At 39.1% G+C, this 14,354-nt stretch overlaps 2 protein-coding genes across 2 annotated transcripts in view; both read left to right on the top strand.

Annotated features, from left to right (window-relative positions):
- LOC139943900 (transmembrane protein 229B-like) overlaps positions 1 to 14,354 on the top strand; it is a 334,157-nt gene that overhangs the window by 132,608 nt on the left and 187,195 nt on the right. The gene's annotated exons all lie outside the window — the stretch shown is intronic.
- Positions 1 to 14,354, top strand: part of LOC139943722 (BTB/POZ domain-containing protein 10-like) — a 28,608-nt gene that overhangs the window by 4,612 nt on the left and 9,642 nt on the right. The window contains exons 2-9 of the mRNA XM_071940478.1: positions 1,168 to 1,305; positions 5,057 to 5,350; positions 7,307 to 7,409; positions 8,451 to 8,571; positions 9,075 to 9,172; positions 10,940 to 11,039; positions 12,089 to 12,199; positions 13,577 to 13,630. Of these exons, the coding sequence (XP_071796579.1) occupies positions 1,217 to 1,305; positions 5,057 to 5,350; positions 7,307 to 7,409; positions 8,451 to 8,571; positions 9,075 to 9,172; positions 10,940 to 11,039; positions 12,089 to 12,199; positions 13,577 to 13,630 (970 nt within the window). The 5' untranslated portion in view covers positions 1,168 to 1,216. The remainder of the gene's footprint in view (positions 1 to 1,167; positions 1,306 to 5,056; positions 5,351 to 7,306; positions 7,410 to 8,450; positions 8,572 to 9,074; positions 9,173 to 10,939; positions 11,040 to 12,088; positions 12,200 to 13,576; positions 13,631 to 14,354) is intronic.

Here is a 14,354-nt window from a genome sequence, read left to right on the forward strand (position 1 = left end):
GCACTTCTACATGTATTTTTAAAAAAAAATGTTTTGGAAGCCTCCGTGCTCCCCCTTGTCATTACACATGTTACATTGCAATAGGGTCCATTGTCCAGTGCCTTTAGAAGAAGGTGATGAAAGAGTGTTGACAAGTTGTAATTTGACCGTGTCAACAGTTATAACCCTGCCTTTAGTTTACTTGTCGGTTTGAATTTACTTTGAAAAACTTGACTGACTTTAATTCCTTATGAGGCACACACCCCTGGATGAAGGGATCATATCAAATTGTGTATGAGTTATTTGCATGTAGTTCTACAGTGTGTTTATTAAAGGCAATAGTGTACAATATCAGGCCTTGCTTTTAAGCTTTTTGTTAAGTAGCCAACCTGGATAATATACTCTGGGTTTAACTTGCCCCTAGGAAGTTTTAGTATTCATGATTTCAAACATGTACTTTTACGCCTCTCTTAATATTTATGCATGACGTCATAATTCTTACCCAAAATGAGGCTATGGGCGCCGTCCGCCATCACTTGCAGTGGCTGCGCCCATCGCCTCGTTTTGAGTTAGAATTGTGACGTACCTCATGCATAAATATTAAGAGAGGCGTATTGTCACAAATGTATCTTTCTGATGCATTGATGGCAGCAATCACAACCAATAATATAAATAGACAAATAAAGGTACACTCAAACACTCATAAAAATAAATTAACTCATAAAAAAATGTATTATTCACATCTGGAAGAAATATTAGAGCATTTTTAACAAGTGGGTTGCAGGCCTGTACATGTATGCTTCTTTTTTGGAAGGGCAAGAGCACCAAGGCATTATCTCCTTGGTAAAGGGCACCCTATGAGGAAATTTTGTATCTTTCTACTAGCAGAGCATTTTAAGGGCACCAAGGCAATGACCAGGGGACATGGAGGCAATCACCTCTGTTGCCTCAGTGAAGTATGAGGCCTGAGATTGCACAGTTTTAAGTTGCACATAGGGCAAGTTGAAAGGTGGTGTTTACTAGCTCATCAGTTTGTACCATGTGCGCTATGCTAGTATTAAGGGCGAGCCCTGAATATAAACCGGACTAGTCGATTGATCTGTCAAAGCAACACCCCCCATACACCCCCATGGGGATCCGCTAAAAAGGAAGACCCAACTAACCCGTGTTCCTGTTTGTACCCCACAGATATTCCCCTAGTAGCCCTCGGTCCAGCAGTCAGGCTGTGACTGGCTTCATGGCCTACAGGCAACGTGGCGTACCATACAGTGCTAGCATAGATAGTGACTCCGATTCTTTGGATAGTGACCGAGGATATAATTCACAGTAAGTCTACACATTAATTAACATTTTCCTGTTATAATTTGTTGTACAATTAACCATCTAACTCACCTATTTTGTTAATACAGTTTAAAGGAACGTTACAGAATTGGTAAGAAACAAAAATTGTGAAGATCACAGGTTTACATTAAACTTACACGGTCTAATGATAAGGATAGTTGAAAACATCCCTTGAAATATTTCTACCTGAAATGTCATTATTTGATGAGAAATAAATAATCTAACTTCGCGTTTGGAGTTTATCGCTCAGTGAGTGTTCTATTCATTTTTATTTTGGCATTGATGCAATACAAAAGTTGTAATCGGTTTTTCACTATTCTCTCGTGACATAGATGGCCGATCGATCTCAAACTTCTACAGGTTTTTCAGTTTATGTGTATGGTGGATTACACAAAGTGCTTTACTGCCAGTAACTGTTTTGTTTGCAAAAACCCATTCTGTAATGTTCCATTAAGTAGGATTTTAAACTTGAGGTATAAAAAGGTGAGGTTTGCGATATAAACACCATGTGAAAATCTCTTTTGAGTAGAGTTGTCAAACACCTGGGCCCAATTTCATGGCTCTGCTTACCGTAAGCACAGAATCGGCGCTTACGGAAGCAGGGAATTCTGTGCTTACGGCAAGCGTATTTCACGGGTTAGTGTCAAATATTAGCTTCTGGGCGTGCATACTCCACGTTACTAGGCATTCTACGCTTACAAGGCTAGCGCAGAAATTTGGCGCTTGCAAGTAAGCGGGGAATCGTGATCGTAAGCGCAGAATTCGGAGGTAAGCAGAGCCATGAAATTTGGCCCTGTTCTTTTCAGAATCAACAATACTCAAAAGAGATTTCACATGGTGTTAAATACCATGTCACACTCACACATTGAAAAGCAGGCCTGGAATTTCATTTTTGAACATGTTGAAAGGGCATGGCCATTTTTCTTTTTCAAAGGACACTTCCACTGGGAAATCTTAAAGTCAATGGGAAACTTGCAAAAGGCACCAAGGCCAACATTATGGCAATGGAGGTCATGACATCCGTGGCCTGTGAGTAATTCCAGGCCTGGAAACAAAAAGTTTTTATATATTAAACAATTAAACAGTTTTCACTTTCAAAGTTATAAAATGTGTATGTTCAGGGATAGGGTTGCACTACTTTTTTGTTTTGCATGAGATAAGGGGAAATGTATACATGTTTTACATGTTTCAGGCATGATATTCTTTCTATGGAAATTTGAGCCCAAAAAGTAAGTTATTGCGTGTAGACCATTGCACAACACGTAGCACACTTTAAACAGGCCTATATTGTCCGCCATTCTGCCAGTCAAAATTTTGAAAAAAGGGAATCGACTCCCAAAATGGTGGAAATGGTAGACATATTCTTAAAATCTTAGGAGTTGAATTCCAAGTTGTGTCACTAAAGTCAGCCCTTGTACTCAATAAAATGTTCCTGCTTTTTCCAAGTAGCAAATACATCATGCCTGATGAGTGAACATGACTGTACGCGAGACACACATCTTGCATGCAAGAATGACCTGGGGCAATTCTCTACAGTGAAGAACATGTAGGATGAAATGCCATAATCAAAGCCAGGAATTCATATCATGCAGACATAGATCCAGAACTAATACTATGTAGGAGGGGGTGGTAAACTTTGCTTCTGCTTAAAGGCAGTGGACACTATTGGTAATTATTCAAAAAAATTATTTAGCATAAAACCTGACTTGGTAATGAGTAGTGCTGGGCGAATAGTGAAATTTTGTTATTCGGATACCGCTGGCCAACTATCCGAAATTAACCGGATATTCGAATAGTTTTTTTCGCCGCTAGAGGGCGCTATAAAAAAAATAAAAATAAAAAAATATTTAGAAAAAAAATTTGTTTTGTCGCTAGAGGGCGCTGTTCGTTCGTGAATGAGATCTTCTGGGCGGATTGATATTAGTTTTAGACAGTGTCACTCGGTTCATTCATAAAAATGACCGGATCTAATTTAAAGATGGCGATTTGCTTTTTCTTTTGATCGTGGATGACTCTACGTGAAGGAAAACTTTTGTAATCTTTGAACAAATTACGTCAGAAATGTCATTGTTTTGACTCTTCACGGAGGTGAGCATAGTTAAATACTTAATTTATGCTGTTTTATGCTGTCTTAATAGAAGTTTCATTAGGATTCAGACAAAACATTCATGTCAGTTGTCGCCCGACGTCCGCGGATATTCGGATATTAAAGAATATCCGGTTACTTGGTTGTAATTACAGAACTATCCGGTTTATAAATAGGTATTCGCGCCCTATGCGGATATCCGGTTAAGAAAAAAAAGGCATTCGCGGTTACGGATAGGAAAACCTATTCGCCATTAACCGGATATTCGAATTATTCGCCCAGGCCTAGTAATGAGTAATGGGGAGAGGTTGATAGTATAAAACATTGTGAGAAACAGCTCCCTCTGAAGTGACGTAGTTTTTTTGAGAAAGAAGTAATTTTCCACGAATTTGATTTTGAGACCTCAAGTTTAGAATTTGAGGTCTCGAAATCAAGCATCTGAAAGCACACAACTTTGTGTGACAAAGGTGTTCTCTCTTTCATTATTATGTCGTAACTTCAATGACCAATTGAGCTCAAATTTTCGCAGGTTTGTTGTTTTATAAATGCATATCCTATGTTGAGATACACCAAGTGAGAAGACTTGTCTTTGACAATTACCAATAGTGTCCAGTGTCTTTAATCAACATCAGATCTAGTGTGTCAGTTCCTTGGGGGCGTATGTTGTCTGGGGGGAAAAGGAGTTTGGTTGCTTACGTAGGCAGGCATTATATTCTTCCTATTTAAAGGGATTGTATTCGTTTGGTAATTGAAACCCACTTTTGTTTAAATCCTATTTATATAAGTACCATGCAGGAAATTATCGTTAATTAAAGCACCTTTAGCGTCACTGAGTGACGGGTATGTGCACTATATAAGAAGCCACTATTATTATTATTATTATTATTATTATTATTAAAACAAACCTGCTCATTTCAAAAGGTGTTAATCTTTTTGAGATATTGCCGAAAATCTGGAGCGGTTTACATACACTGTATGTCCACGCAAGAAGAAGAAGAATCTGCAATTTGAATACAAATTCTGAGAAATGTTACTGTCAGTAACGCTTCTCAGATTCAACTTTTTGGCGATAATCTTTCATACTGCAGTATTTTAAAGTGAAAAATTCCTAAAAATGTTTATACTGTCCAAAGCTGCCATACTTTTTACCAAGTAAGTTTTTCTTGACGTTAGTTTTCAGAGTCATTTCCAAACGAATACATACAGACCCTTTCCTCATCTCTGATGTAGCATTGAAACAAAAAAGGGCAGTGCGTTACACTCAGTCTGTTTACAGCATGTTATTTACTGATAATATTTGTTATTGTATTAATTTTAGTTTTACCCATACACTGTACACCGATGTGTGTTAAAGGGACATGTATACTCAGTACTTTCCCAATCAATAGGCATTATAGTACTGGAATTTGAACCTATTTTTTTCACAGAGCTCAGGAAAGTACTGACAGTGCCAACACAAAAACAAAATTAATATTCTTTATCCCAATGCAAATTTCCATCTATTAAATATTTGTCTTTGTATTGTGCCATTTTTTACTTGTTCCCATTCCTGTGTATGTGCCAACATACTGAGAAACAAAATTAATTTTCTTTATCCCAATGCAAATTTCCATCTAATAAATATCTGTCATTGTATTGTGCCATTTTTAGTTGTTCCCATTCCTGCGTATGTGCCAACATGGCTGACAAATCCAGCAATACATCACCGACCCACTCATGCATGAAGCCAGTGTGTGACAGTAAGACCTTGGCCGGAGGACACCCCAGTAATGCGCCTCGCAACCGAGCGCGCTCAGTCAACGATATCGACAAAGGCGGCACACGCAACCACCACGGCCTTTTTGGGCAGAAACTTCCTGACAGAGTAACGCTAATTGTGGATCATACTAGATTTGTTGTGGACCCGTCATTGTTTACAGCACACCCTAACACTATGCTGGGAAGGTGAGTAGTACTCTTCATTATTGTTGAAGACAGTGGACACTATTGGTAATTACTCAAAATAATTATTAGCATAAAACCTCACTTGGTAATGAGTAATGGGGAGAGGTTGATAGTATAAATCATGGTAATTACTCAAAATAATGATTAGCATAAAACCTCACTTGGTAACGAGTAATGGGGAGAGGTTGATAGTATAAATCATGGTAATTACTTAGCGCTGGGTAGTTCAGTATTGAAAAGCATCCCTACTTAAAGGAACATTACAGAATTGGTTTTTGCTAACAAAACAGTTGCTTGCAGTGTAAGCACTTTATGTAATCCATCATATACATAAACTGACAAAGCTGTAGAAGTTCGAGATGGATCGGCCTTCTGGGTCACGAGAAAATAGTGAAAAACCGAATAAACATTTTGCATAATATCGATGGGGAAAAAATGAATAAAACGCTCACTGAGCGATAAACTCCAAACGGGAAATTTGATTATTTGTTTCTCACCAAATATAACATTTCAGTCATAAATATTTCAAGGGATGTTTTCTAATATCATCATCATTAGATCGTTTAAGTTTGATGTAAGCATGTGATCTTCACGATTATGCTTCTGACCAATTCTGTAGCGTTCCTTTAAATATGAAATATGGACCAGTGAAAAAGCTGGCGGAGTTGTGAAATGACTCGTCAGCTAAATGGTCCTGCTAGCCAGTCTTTGAAAAAGTTAAGGCAAACCTCAGATCATAATGATATATTTTGATGACAAAGGTCATTGTTTGTTGTCATAGCACTTGATAAAAGAAGGTTTGGACTGAACAGAATGCCAGATATGTTATGAAAAACAAATTGTTGACCCATATTATCTATGTTACATATTAATGGTTGACTCATATTTGACACAATGTTATCTAAGCATGTGTATTTACGCTTATTTTTGTAATTGTGGAAAATGTTTCCGAAATGGTCAGTTACAAGTGTAAATGTTTGTTTCAGAAACTTTAGAGTAAAACAAATATTTACACAACCTTTCATGTGATCAAAAACATTGCGCATCACAGCATTTTGACTTTGTGCCAAAAACCAACAAAACAAAACAAAATCAATAAGAAAAAAAATCTTACATGTTACAGTAAAATATTCTGCTTCTCCATCCAGGGACATTTTTTGCGGGATGATTGTGCAAATTCTAAATGCTTTTAGATACAATGCTTTTGATCACATTTGATCACAGTTGTTTAAACAATTTTTTTAACACTAAACTTTGTTTTATTAGTATCCTAAACATTATCCTAAATTGTAAATTTGTATTTGGAACATTTTAAGAGGCACCAAGGCAATAACCAGGGGCAATGGAGGCAACTGCCTCAGGCCTGCAATTTACTCAAACAGTAATCACATCTTTGAACCTTTGACAGGAAACTTATGAATAGAGAATAACAGTGTGGGGAACTGGTCTTCACTGCGTGGTAATGACCGGGTTAGTGGCTGGTCGCTGTTTCGGCATTGTCCATTAGGCCTGGGCGAATTATTTGAATATCCGGTTAATGGCGAATAGGTTTTCCTATCCGTAACCGCGAATGCCTTTTTTTTCTTAACCGGATATCCGCAATGGGCGCGAATACCTATTTATAAACCGGATAGTTCTGTAACTACAACCAAGTAACCAGATATTCTTTAATATCCGAATATCTGCGGACGTCGGGCGACAACTGATAGGAATGTTTTGTTCGAATATCTGGTTAATTTTGGATAGTTGGCCAGCGGTATCCGAATATCAAAATTTCACTATTCGCCCAGCACTATTGTCCATTAACAACGGCCGGCCACCAACCCAGCCATTACCACAAAGTGAAGACCCTGTAACTCAGTCATCAGAACTTTGGTTCGATGTTCTAGACCGCTCAGCCGCGCAGACATTTAATGTTTGATTTTGATTTAATTTTTTGATTTTGTTCCGATGTAGAATGTTTGGTAATGGGATTGACAACAACTTCACGAGACCCAATGAGAAAGGAGAGTATGGAGTCGCACATGGCATATCATCTGAACTGTTTAGCGCCATCTTGGTAAGTACTAACAGGCCTTGAACTTCACTCTTGAATAATAATAATAAATTTTCCTCTGGTAAGTGGCACTTCAATAAGCCTTTTTGATGTATGGCGGACGTGATACGCGCGCGTCACACGCCGCGACTGATGCCACGCTCACCATGTTGGTGGTCATTAGGTTTACGTGTAAACGCCGCGTCGCCTAAAATGCGCACTTCACTGAATAACATACGTTCTATTTCTATGGTCAATACGCACAAATTTACCACAACTTTACAGTGTTGTAGCATTGTGTCCGCCATACCTCAAAAACGCTTATGAGGAAAATATGAATTTGTTTTGATCTTTACTGAGGGCACCACAGCAAAAACACAGGGCAGTAGGACAATTGATGTGGGTGGCGTGGGTTATATCGAGGTCTGTGCTTAACCAGGCAAAGCAAGTTTCAGCAGAAAAAAAAGTGTATAAAAAGGGATGGTTGAAGCTTGGTGTGGATAATAGGAAATGTAGGAAGTACATAATAAGCTTGGGCGATATCGATTTATTTTATTCACGATATATCGCCGACAATATATCGCGATATTCGATATAATCACGATTAATTAAATTTGACATATCAGTCTTCAAACTCCAAGTGAAAGTTCTAGAAGAGACAGTCATAGCATAAGAGAGGTGTTCTAATGACCTGTTCTTCTGGTTTTACTCCAAACCTATGGGGTGCAAGATGTCTCAGCTAGGAAAAACATTGTGATATTACGATATTTAATCGAAATATCGATATATCGCGATATATCAGGACGAGCAGAGTATAGTGTTTGAAAGGTTTAGACCACACTGGCTGTTTTCAGAGCCACCACCCCTCCCAAAAGAGATTTACTAATAGTTGTACTCGCAGGTTTACTTGTGCTAGTCACTTCCTACAAGTCTAAACATCAGCAGGGTCACAACCCTTATGAGTGGGAACCCCATAGCGACAGTCGTAGTCCTAGCCGTCACTTTAGCATATGGCCCAAGTTAGTATCTTATCTAATTATAGTATGTTTTTTGTCTGTTTTGCAGGAGTTCTACAAGGGTCGGGCAATGCGATGTCCCCCCAGTGTGTCAGTAGCTGACCTGAGAGAGGCCTGTGATTATCTCCTTGTACCCTTTAATGAAAGCACAGTCAGATGTAAAAACCTTAGTAAGTACAATACTTCATATTAGAGAGCTTTCGCAAGGCTACAGACAGAAACGGGTATGTTATGTGAGCTCAAAAATGTACCTAAAACAACAGCCACTGTTTTCGCTTGTTTTAGTCACATTTTTGCTCTAGATTAACAACAGTTCCCCCGGTATATTGCTATCAAAGGTGTCATTCATGATATAGATAGAAATGTGTTAATTACTTGTAAGCAAATAATGGGGAAAATGCTGTTTAAATAGGGGTCTCTTTTTGCTGTGTTTGCTGGAAACTTTCTGTACATGTGTTAAATGTGTTGGTCAGAAAACGAATAGTTAAACAAAAATACCATTCAATCAAATGTTCACAAGAACATACACAAAATGTTTTGGGATTTGGTTTGCTGGCCAACGTGTTTCTATGCTTTGGCCCAGTGTTTGTTATTTTTATTTTCACTGCTGATGAATTGATCAGGGTTTTCTTGTTGTGTGTTTCTGATGTCATTTTCTATTTGATAACTACAGGATGTTTGTTGCATGAGATTTCAAATGACGGCGCCAGGGAAGAATTTGAGAAGTATCTCGACACCCTCATCTTACCAGAGATGGTCTCGTGTGCTAAGGTAAGTGTGGCAGTATACTGTTACCTCGGACAGTCTCAACTTGTATCTGTATCTTGTACACTTAAAACTACCCATAGGGTTGTCGCCATAAGTGGTCAGGGTGCGCAGCTGTTAAATATTTGGGTGGGCCATTGAAGTTGATTCCATTCAGGTCCAGTCTTGGGTTAAAGTGAAAGATAATAACAATCTTCGTTTGTAGTGGTGACTTTGTAAGAAAAGGGTCCAGGTTGGCGTATTGAAACCTGGCTGGATGAATATAGTTGATCTTTGATGTTATTTTAGTGTGACCATGTGTCTCTTTGTAAAGTGTCATCAGTCTAAGTTTGGTCTTACGGTCCTGGAGTGTCTCCCATTCTAACGTTTTTAGAATTTCGGTGATGCTTGATTCCCAACTGTATTCGGGAACCGTTAATCTGGCAGCCTGATGTTAGATTCTCTAAAGCTTCTGTTTGTCTTCATATAGCCTTCAATCAAGGCGCACGCGGCGGCGGCACCACCAGATATCATGCGCGAAGCGCTATAAGCAACTCGTGTTTCTAATTAATTTTTCATATATGCATCTTCTGTGTGTTGCCCTCAGCACGTGACTTTTTAGTGCACCATAATGGGTGTATGGGTAATGGGGTGTGCACATGGCGTGTGATCTACGGTATTGCATCTTCTTATTGGCCAACAACTCATCATGCTCATGCATTATGCATTACATTTCTCCCACTAAATCCTGTGGCAAAAAGTAAAGAAAAACATAAGGCCCCAAAAGGAGTTGCTAAAGGCGCTTCGCGGCTCGCCGCTCGCGCTGGTCTTTTTTTGTGCGGAATATCTGGGGTCGTGCTCGACATCTGGGGGTGCCGCGTGCTCCTAAAGGCTAGTCTACATAATGCTTTGGGTCCCAAATGGCTCAGCAGTACTCTAGGCACGGTCGGATAGTGGGTTTGAGTTTCGGTCATGGCACTTGTATCCTTAACTTTACAATACTTTACCTGTGCTTTTAGTGCTTTGTCCTTTGGATTGGCCATTAAGCCGTAGGTCTAGTGCATGTAAAAGAACCCACAACACTTATCATGGATGAGTAGGTGTTAAACCTGGTGTTCTGGTTTACGTAGCAAGCAGCCTTGTTTACATGTTACCTCAGGCTTGTGAGCTACATTTATTAAAGGAACGTTACAGAATTGGTAAGAAACCAAATCGTGAAGATCACAGATTTACATCAAACTTACACGACCTAATGATAATGATAGTACAAACCATCCCTTGAAAAATATTTCTGTCTGAAATGTCATATTTGATGAGAAATAACTTATCTAGTTTCGCTATTAGAGTTTATCGCTCAGTGAGCGTTTCATTCATTTTTTTTTTGCATCGATGTCATGCAAGATGTGTAATCGTTTTTATTTTTTATTACTATTTTCTTGTGACGCAGTTGGCTGATCACTCTCAAACTTCTCCAGGTTTGTCAGTTTATGTATGTATGTAGTGGATTACATTAAACTGTGCTTACACTGCCAGCAAATGTTTTGTAGCAAAACCAATTCTGTAATGTTCCTTTAAGTTCACTTATGAGGCATCCTCACGTACACAAGTGTCATGAACCCACTCGAACCCACTCTCTGCAAATGAGAAACGCCACAGCTTAAGTCCAATCCTCTTTACCACTTGGCCACAACACTCCAGTGTCTATATACTTTTCTGTATACCTTTCCAAGCGTACTCAAGACTGGAATGATTTTGGTGACTCGTAATACATGGAAGTGTTTTATTTTTCTACAGCATGGTCAGAGAGAGTGTCACATTGTCGTTTTGATGGAGGATGATGTCGTGGAATGGGATGAAGAGTATCCTCCTCAGATGGGAGAGGAATACTCACAAAGTAAGTTTAGTTTTTAGATTTTATTTCTTTTGTAGTTCTGAGCCCCCCAACCTGATCCAGATTTCACAAAGCAATAAAATTCATCTCAAAACAAATTGTCAGTATTAGCATAGTGATTTGTAGTGTGACATTACACTGCACTGAGCAACTACAATTGATTTGGAGTTAAGATCAATCTTAGCTCATGTGAAATCAGCCCCAGGTCTACTTTCAGGAGAACCAATCAGAGCAGTGACTGACTCTACACTGAAACCTCTAAACCCCTATCAATAAGACCACATTTCTTCAGTCTCCTAACAATTGCTAGAGCAAGCTAGTCAAAACAAGACCAATTAAGAACTCACTCGCACAGGTAGTAGTTTAAAAGCAGCACAGTTCTTTTTAGAACTGAGAAGTCCCCCTGAGAACTGAGAAAGTCTACTCGGCGGTAGTAGAATATAAAGCAAGACAGTTCTCTAATACGAAATCTACCTGGCAAGTAGATACACACATGGTGTTACCGCAAACCAAATATTTATATTGATACCTCACCATGCAATGCCTCAAATCATATACATTTATTTCATCTTAATTAACCAAGGTAGCCCCGTCTGTTGTCAAGAAACTGTTCTCCCAAGTTTGATCGCTCTCTAAACTTTGTCCACATTTTATGGGCCTTACGAAATCATGGCTTGGGCTTACACTTCCCCAGTCAGTTGTTTAGAAAATGTTCTCCTCATGGGGCTTCAATCTGAAGGACAGATCCCAAGCTTACACTTCCCCAGTCAGTTGTTTAGAAAATGTTCTCCTCTCATGGGGCTTCAATCTGAAGGACAGATCCCAAGCTTACACTTCCCCAGTCAGTTGTTTAGAAAATGTTCTCCTCATGGGGCTTCAATCTGAAGGACAGATCCCAAGCCGTGGTTTCGTAAAGGCCCTATGTAGTGTTATGATGAAAGATTCTAATTTGTTCCCATATTTTCAGTCCTTGTTTTCTAACTTTAAGTAATATTCCTTAAAGGCTGTTTGTTATTTCATCTATGCTTATTATTTATGGTATCTTTGCACAGTTGTATCCAGCACTCCATTATATAGGTTTTTCAAGTACATCGAGAATAGAGACGTAGCTAAGACGGTGCTGAAGGAGAGAGGCCTCAAGAAAATCCGTCTGGGAATAGAAGGTAGAATAATCTTCCACATCAAGTTTTAAACATTGCTTATCATATTTCATTTATTGATTCCGGTTTTGAAGCCAAGGACTCTCAGAAAAGTTAACTTTACCACTATACTGGCCAAGAACCCAAAGGAGAGAAGACAATAAAGGAAAGTTTCAGTTTTTAGATGTGGGAGGAAAACCCCAGAGAATTATTCCAGGCAAAAGCTATGCAGTCAGATAGGACTGAAAACCCAATCCACATAGTGCCCCCGGTGGGTTTCAAATGAAGGTGTTCCTGGAGGTGGAAGCGAGGAAAAATACCACCACTACAACCTGACCGCCCTCAATGCAATCAATGTAGCTGTTACAATCAAATATGCTGATTACATTCACGCATGCATACAGATGCGCTATTACTTGACAAACATCATAGAGTTGTGCACTATTCCTCAGCTCCGATTAATGAACGTCAAAACAGCAGTGGGTAGCTGCTTCCTTCAACACCATGTCACTTATAATAATATCAGTGTAAATTAGAGATCTCCTTTGTGTAACTAAGGAAATAAAAGGGTAGCGACGAGTTCTTCAACGTACGTTTAAAGTCGGCGGCCGTGTGATAAAGGCCCGATTCGAAGGCGAGGGCCTTTAGCGCACGGCAACGACCCTGGAAGGTTTTAAACAGACGTTGAAGAACGAGTCACTACTCTTTTATTCCCATTCATAAATGCCCTTTTGTTAAAAAACGTAAACAAATACAAGTATCGACACTTTCACAATTGAAAGTTCGAGGTTTGAATTTTTTTCCCCAAAACTTTGTGAAGAATCTGTTTGAGGCGCGTGGGTTGTGTGTACGCGAGCGCACTTAGATTACCCGCTGATAGCTATGATTTGCGCGTTCCACGTGATAATCTTGTGCGCCCGACACGCGGAAGCCAGCTCAGTGTGCATAAACAGGGCTCCAGTGTGCATTAACAAAAGGTTTATGCACACCCACGTGACGCGCTCTCCACCAATAGGAGTAGAGAAACTGTCTGGGGTATTTATGAATCCATTTTTCATGTACAAGAGGAGTACGACCCTTCCATGACAAAATAGACCTAACTTGAAAAATTATATTTTGAGAAAAGCAAGTACAGAGATTAGCTGTTAGAACAGGATAAGACCATAAAAAACACGGGATGAAAAGTGTAAAAGGAGGCCAAGATAGAACATGTTATATTCACATCCATACTTAGAATCCCTTCGAAATTTTGAAGTGGAAAAGACACCTTCAATTTACCGAGAAATTATCTTATAGGAAACCAACGATTTTAGATGTTAGGCCATTTTGCCTGGGAAAGGCCAAGTATCGAAAACATGTATAGTAATTTTTAACATTGTCTTTTTCTGAATTGACCTGCAGGCTACCCTACTTATAAAGAGAAGATTAAGCAACGACCTGGAGGCAAACCAGAAGGTATGAACTTTGACCTTTTAACTCTGATCTCATATGTATTCGATTAACTTTTTGTGCCAAATTTGAAGGCTCTGCATTGATGTGTTTTTTGGTATCAAATACTTTGATTTTTTATTATTCTTATATACTTGTGGTAATGACCTCAAAGGAACCTTAGAAGTGATTATACATTAGCACTGTAAAGCCTGGTTCATACTTCATGCGGATTGCAATGGCGAATTTCGCTGCATCACAGTTAAAAAACAATAAGGGAGGTATTGTTTGCTTCACGTTTTTCGCTTTGCTTTTGCTTTCATGTGAAATATTAACCGGACTTTGCCCATATGTCTGAAGATACCTGTGTAGAGAAGGCCTTAAATAAATGACAGGTTAAAGGCAATGGACACTATTGGTAATTACTCAAAATAATTATTAGCATAAAACCTTTCTTGGTAACGTGTAATGGGGAGAGGTTGATCGTATAAACATTGTGAGAAACGGTTCCCTCTGAAGTGCTATAGTTTTTGAGAAAGAAGTAATTTTCCACGAATTTGATTTCAAGACCTCAAGTTAGAACTTGACCAATTCACCTGACGTCATCATCAGAGTAATGTTGGATGCGCCATACTGGTGGGCAATGTCACTGTGCGTGAAGTGCGCATTTTAGGCGACGCAGCATTTACACGAAAACCTATTGCCCACCAACATGATGAGCGTGGAAAGTTTTGTGTGACGTGCGTGCAAG

The sequence above is a fragment of the Asterias amurensis genome, chromosome 1 (assembly GCF_032118995.1).
Source record: "Asterias amurensis chromosome 1, ASM3211899v1".
Lineage (NCBI taxonomy): Eukaryota > Metazoa > Echinodermata > Asteroidea > Forcipulatida > Asteriidae > Asterias > Asterias amurensis.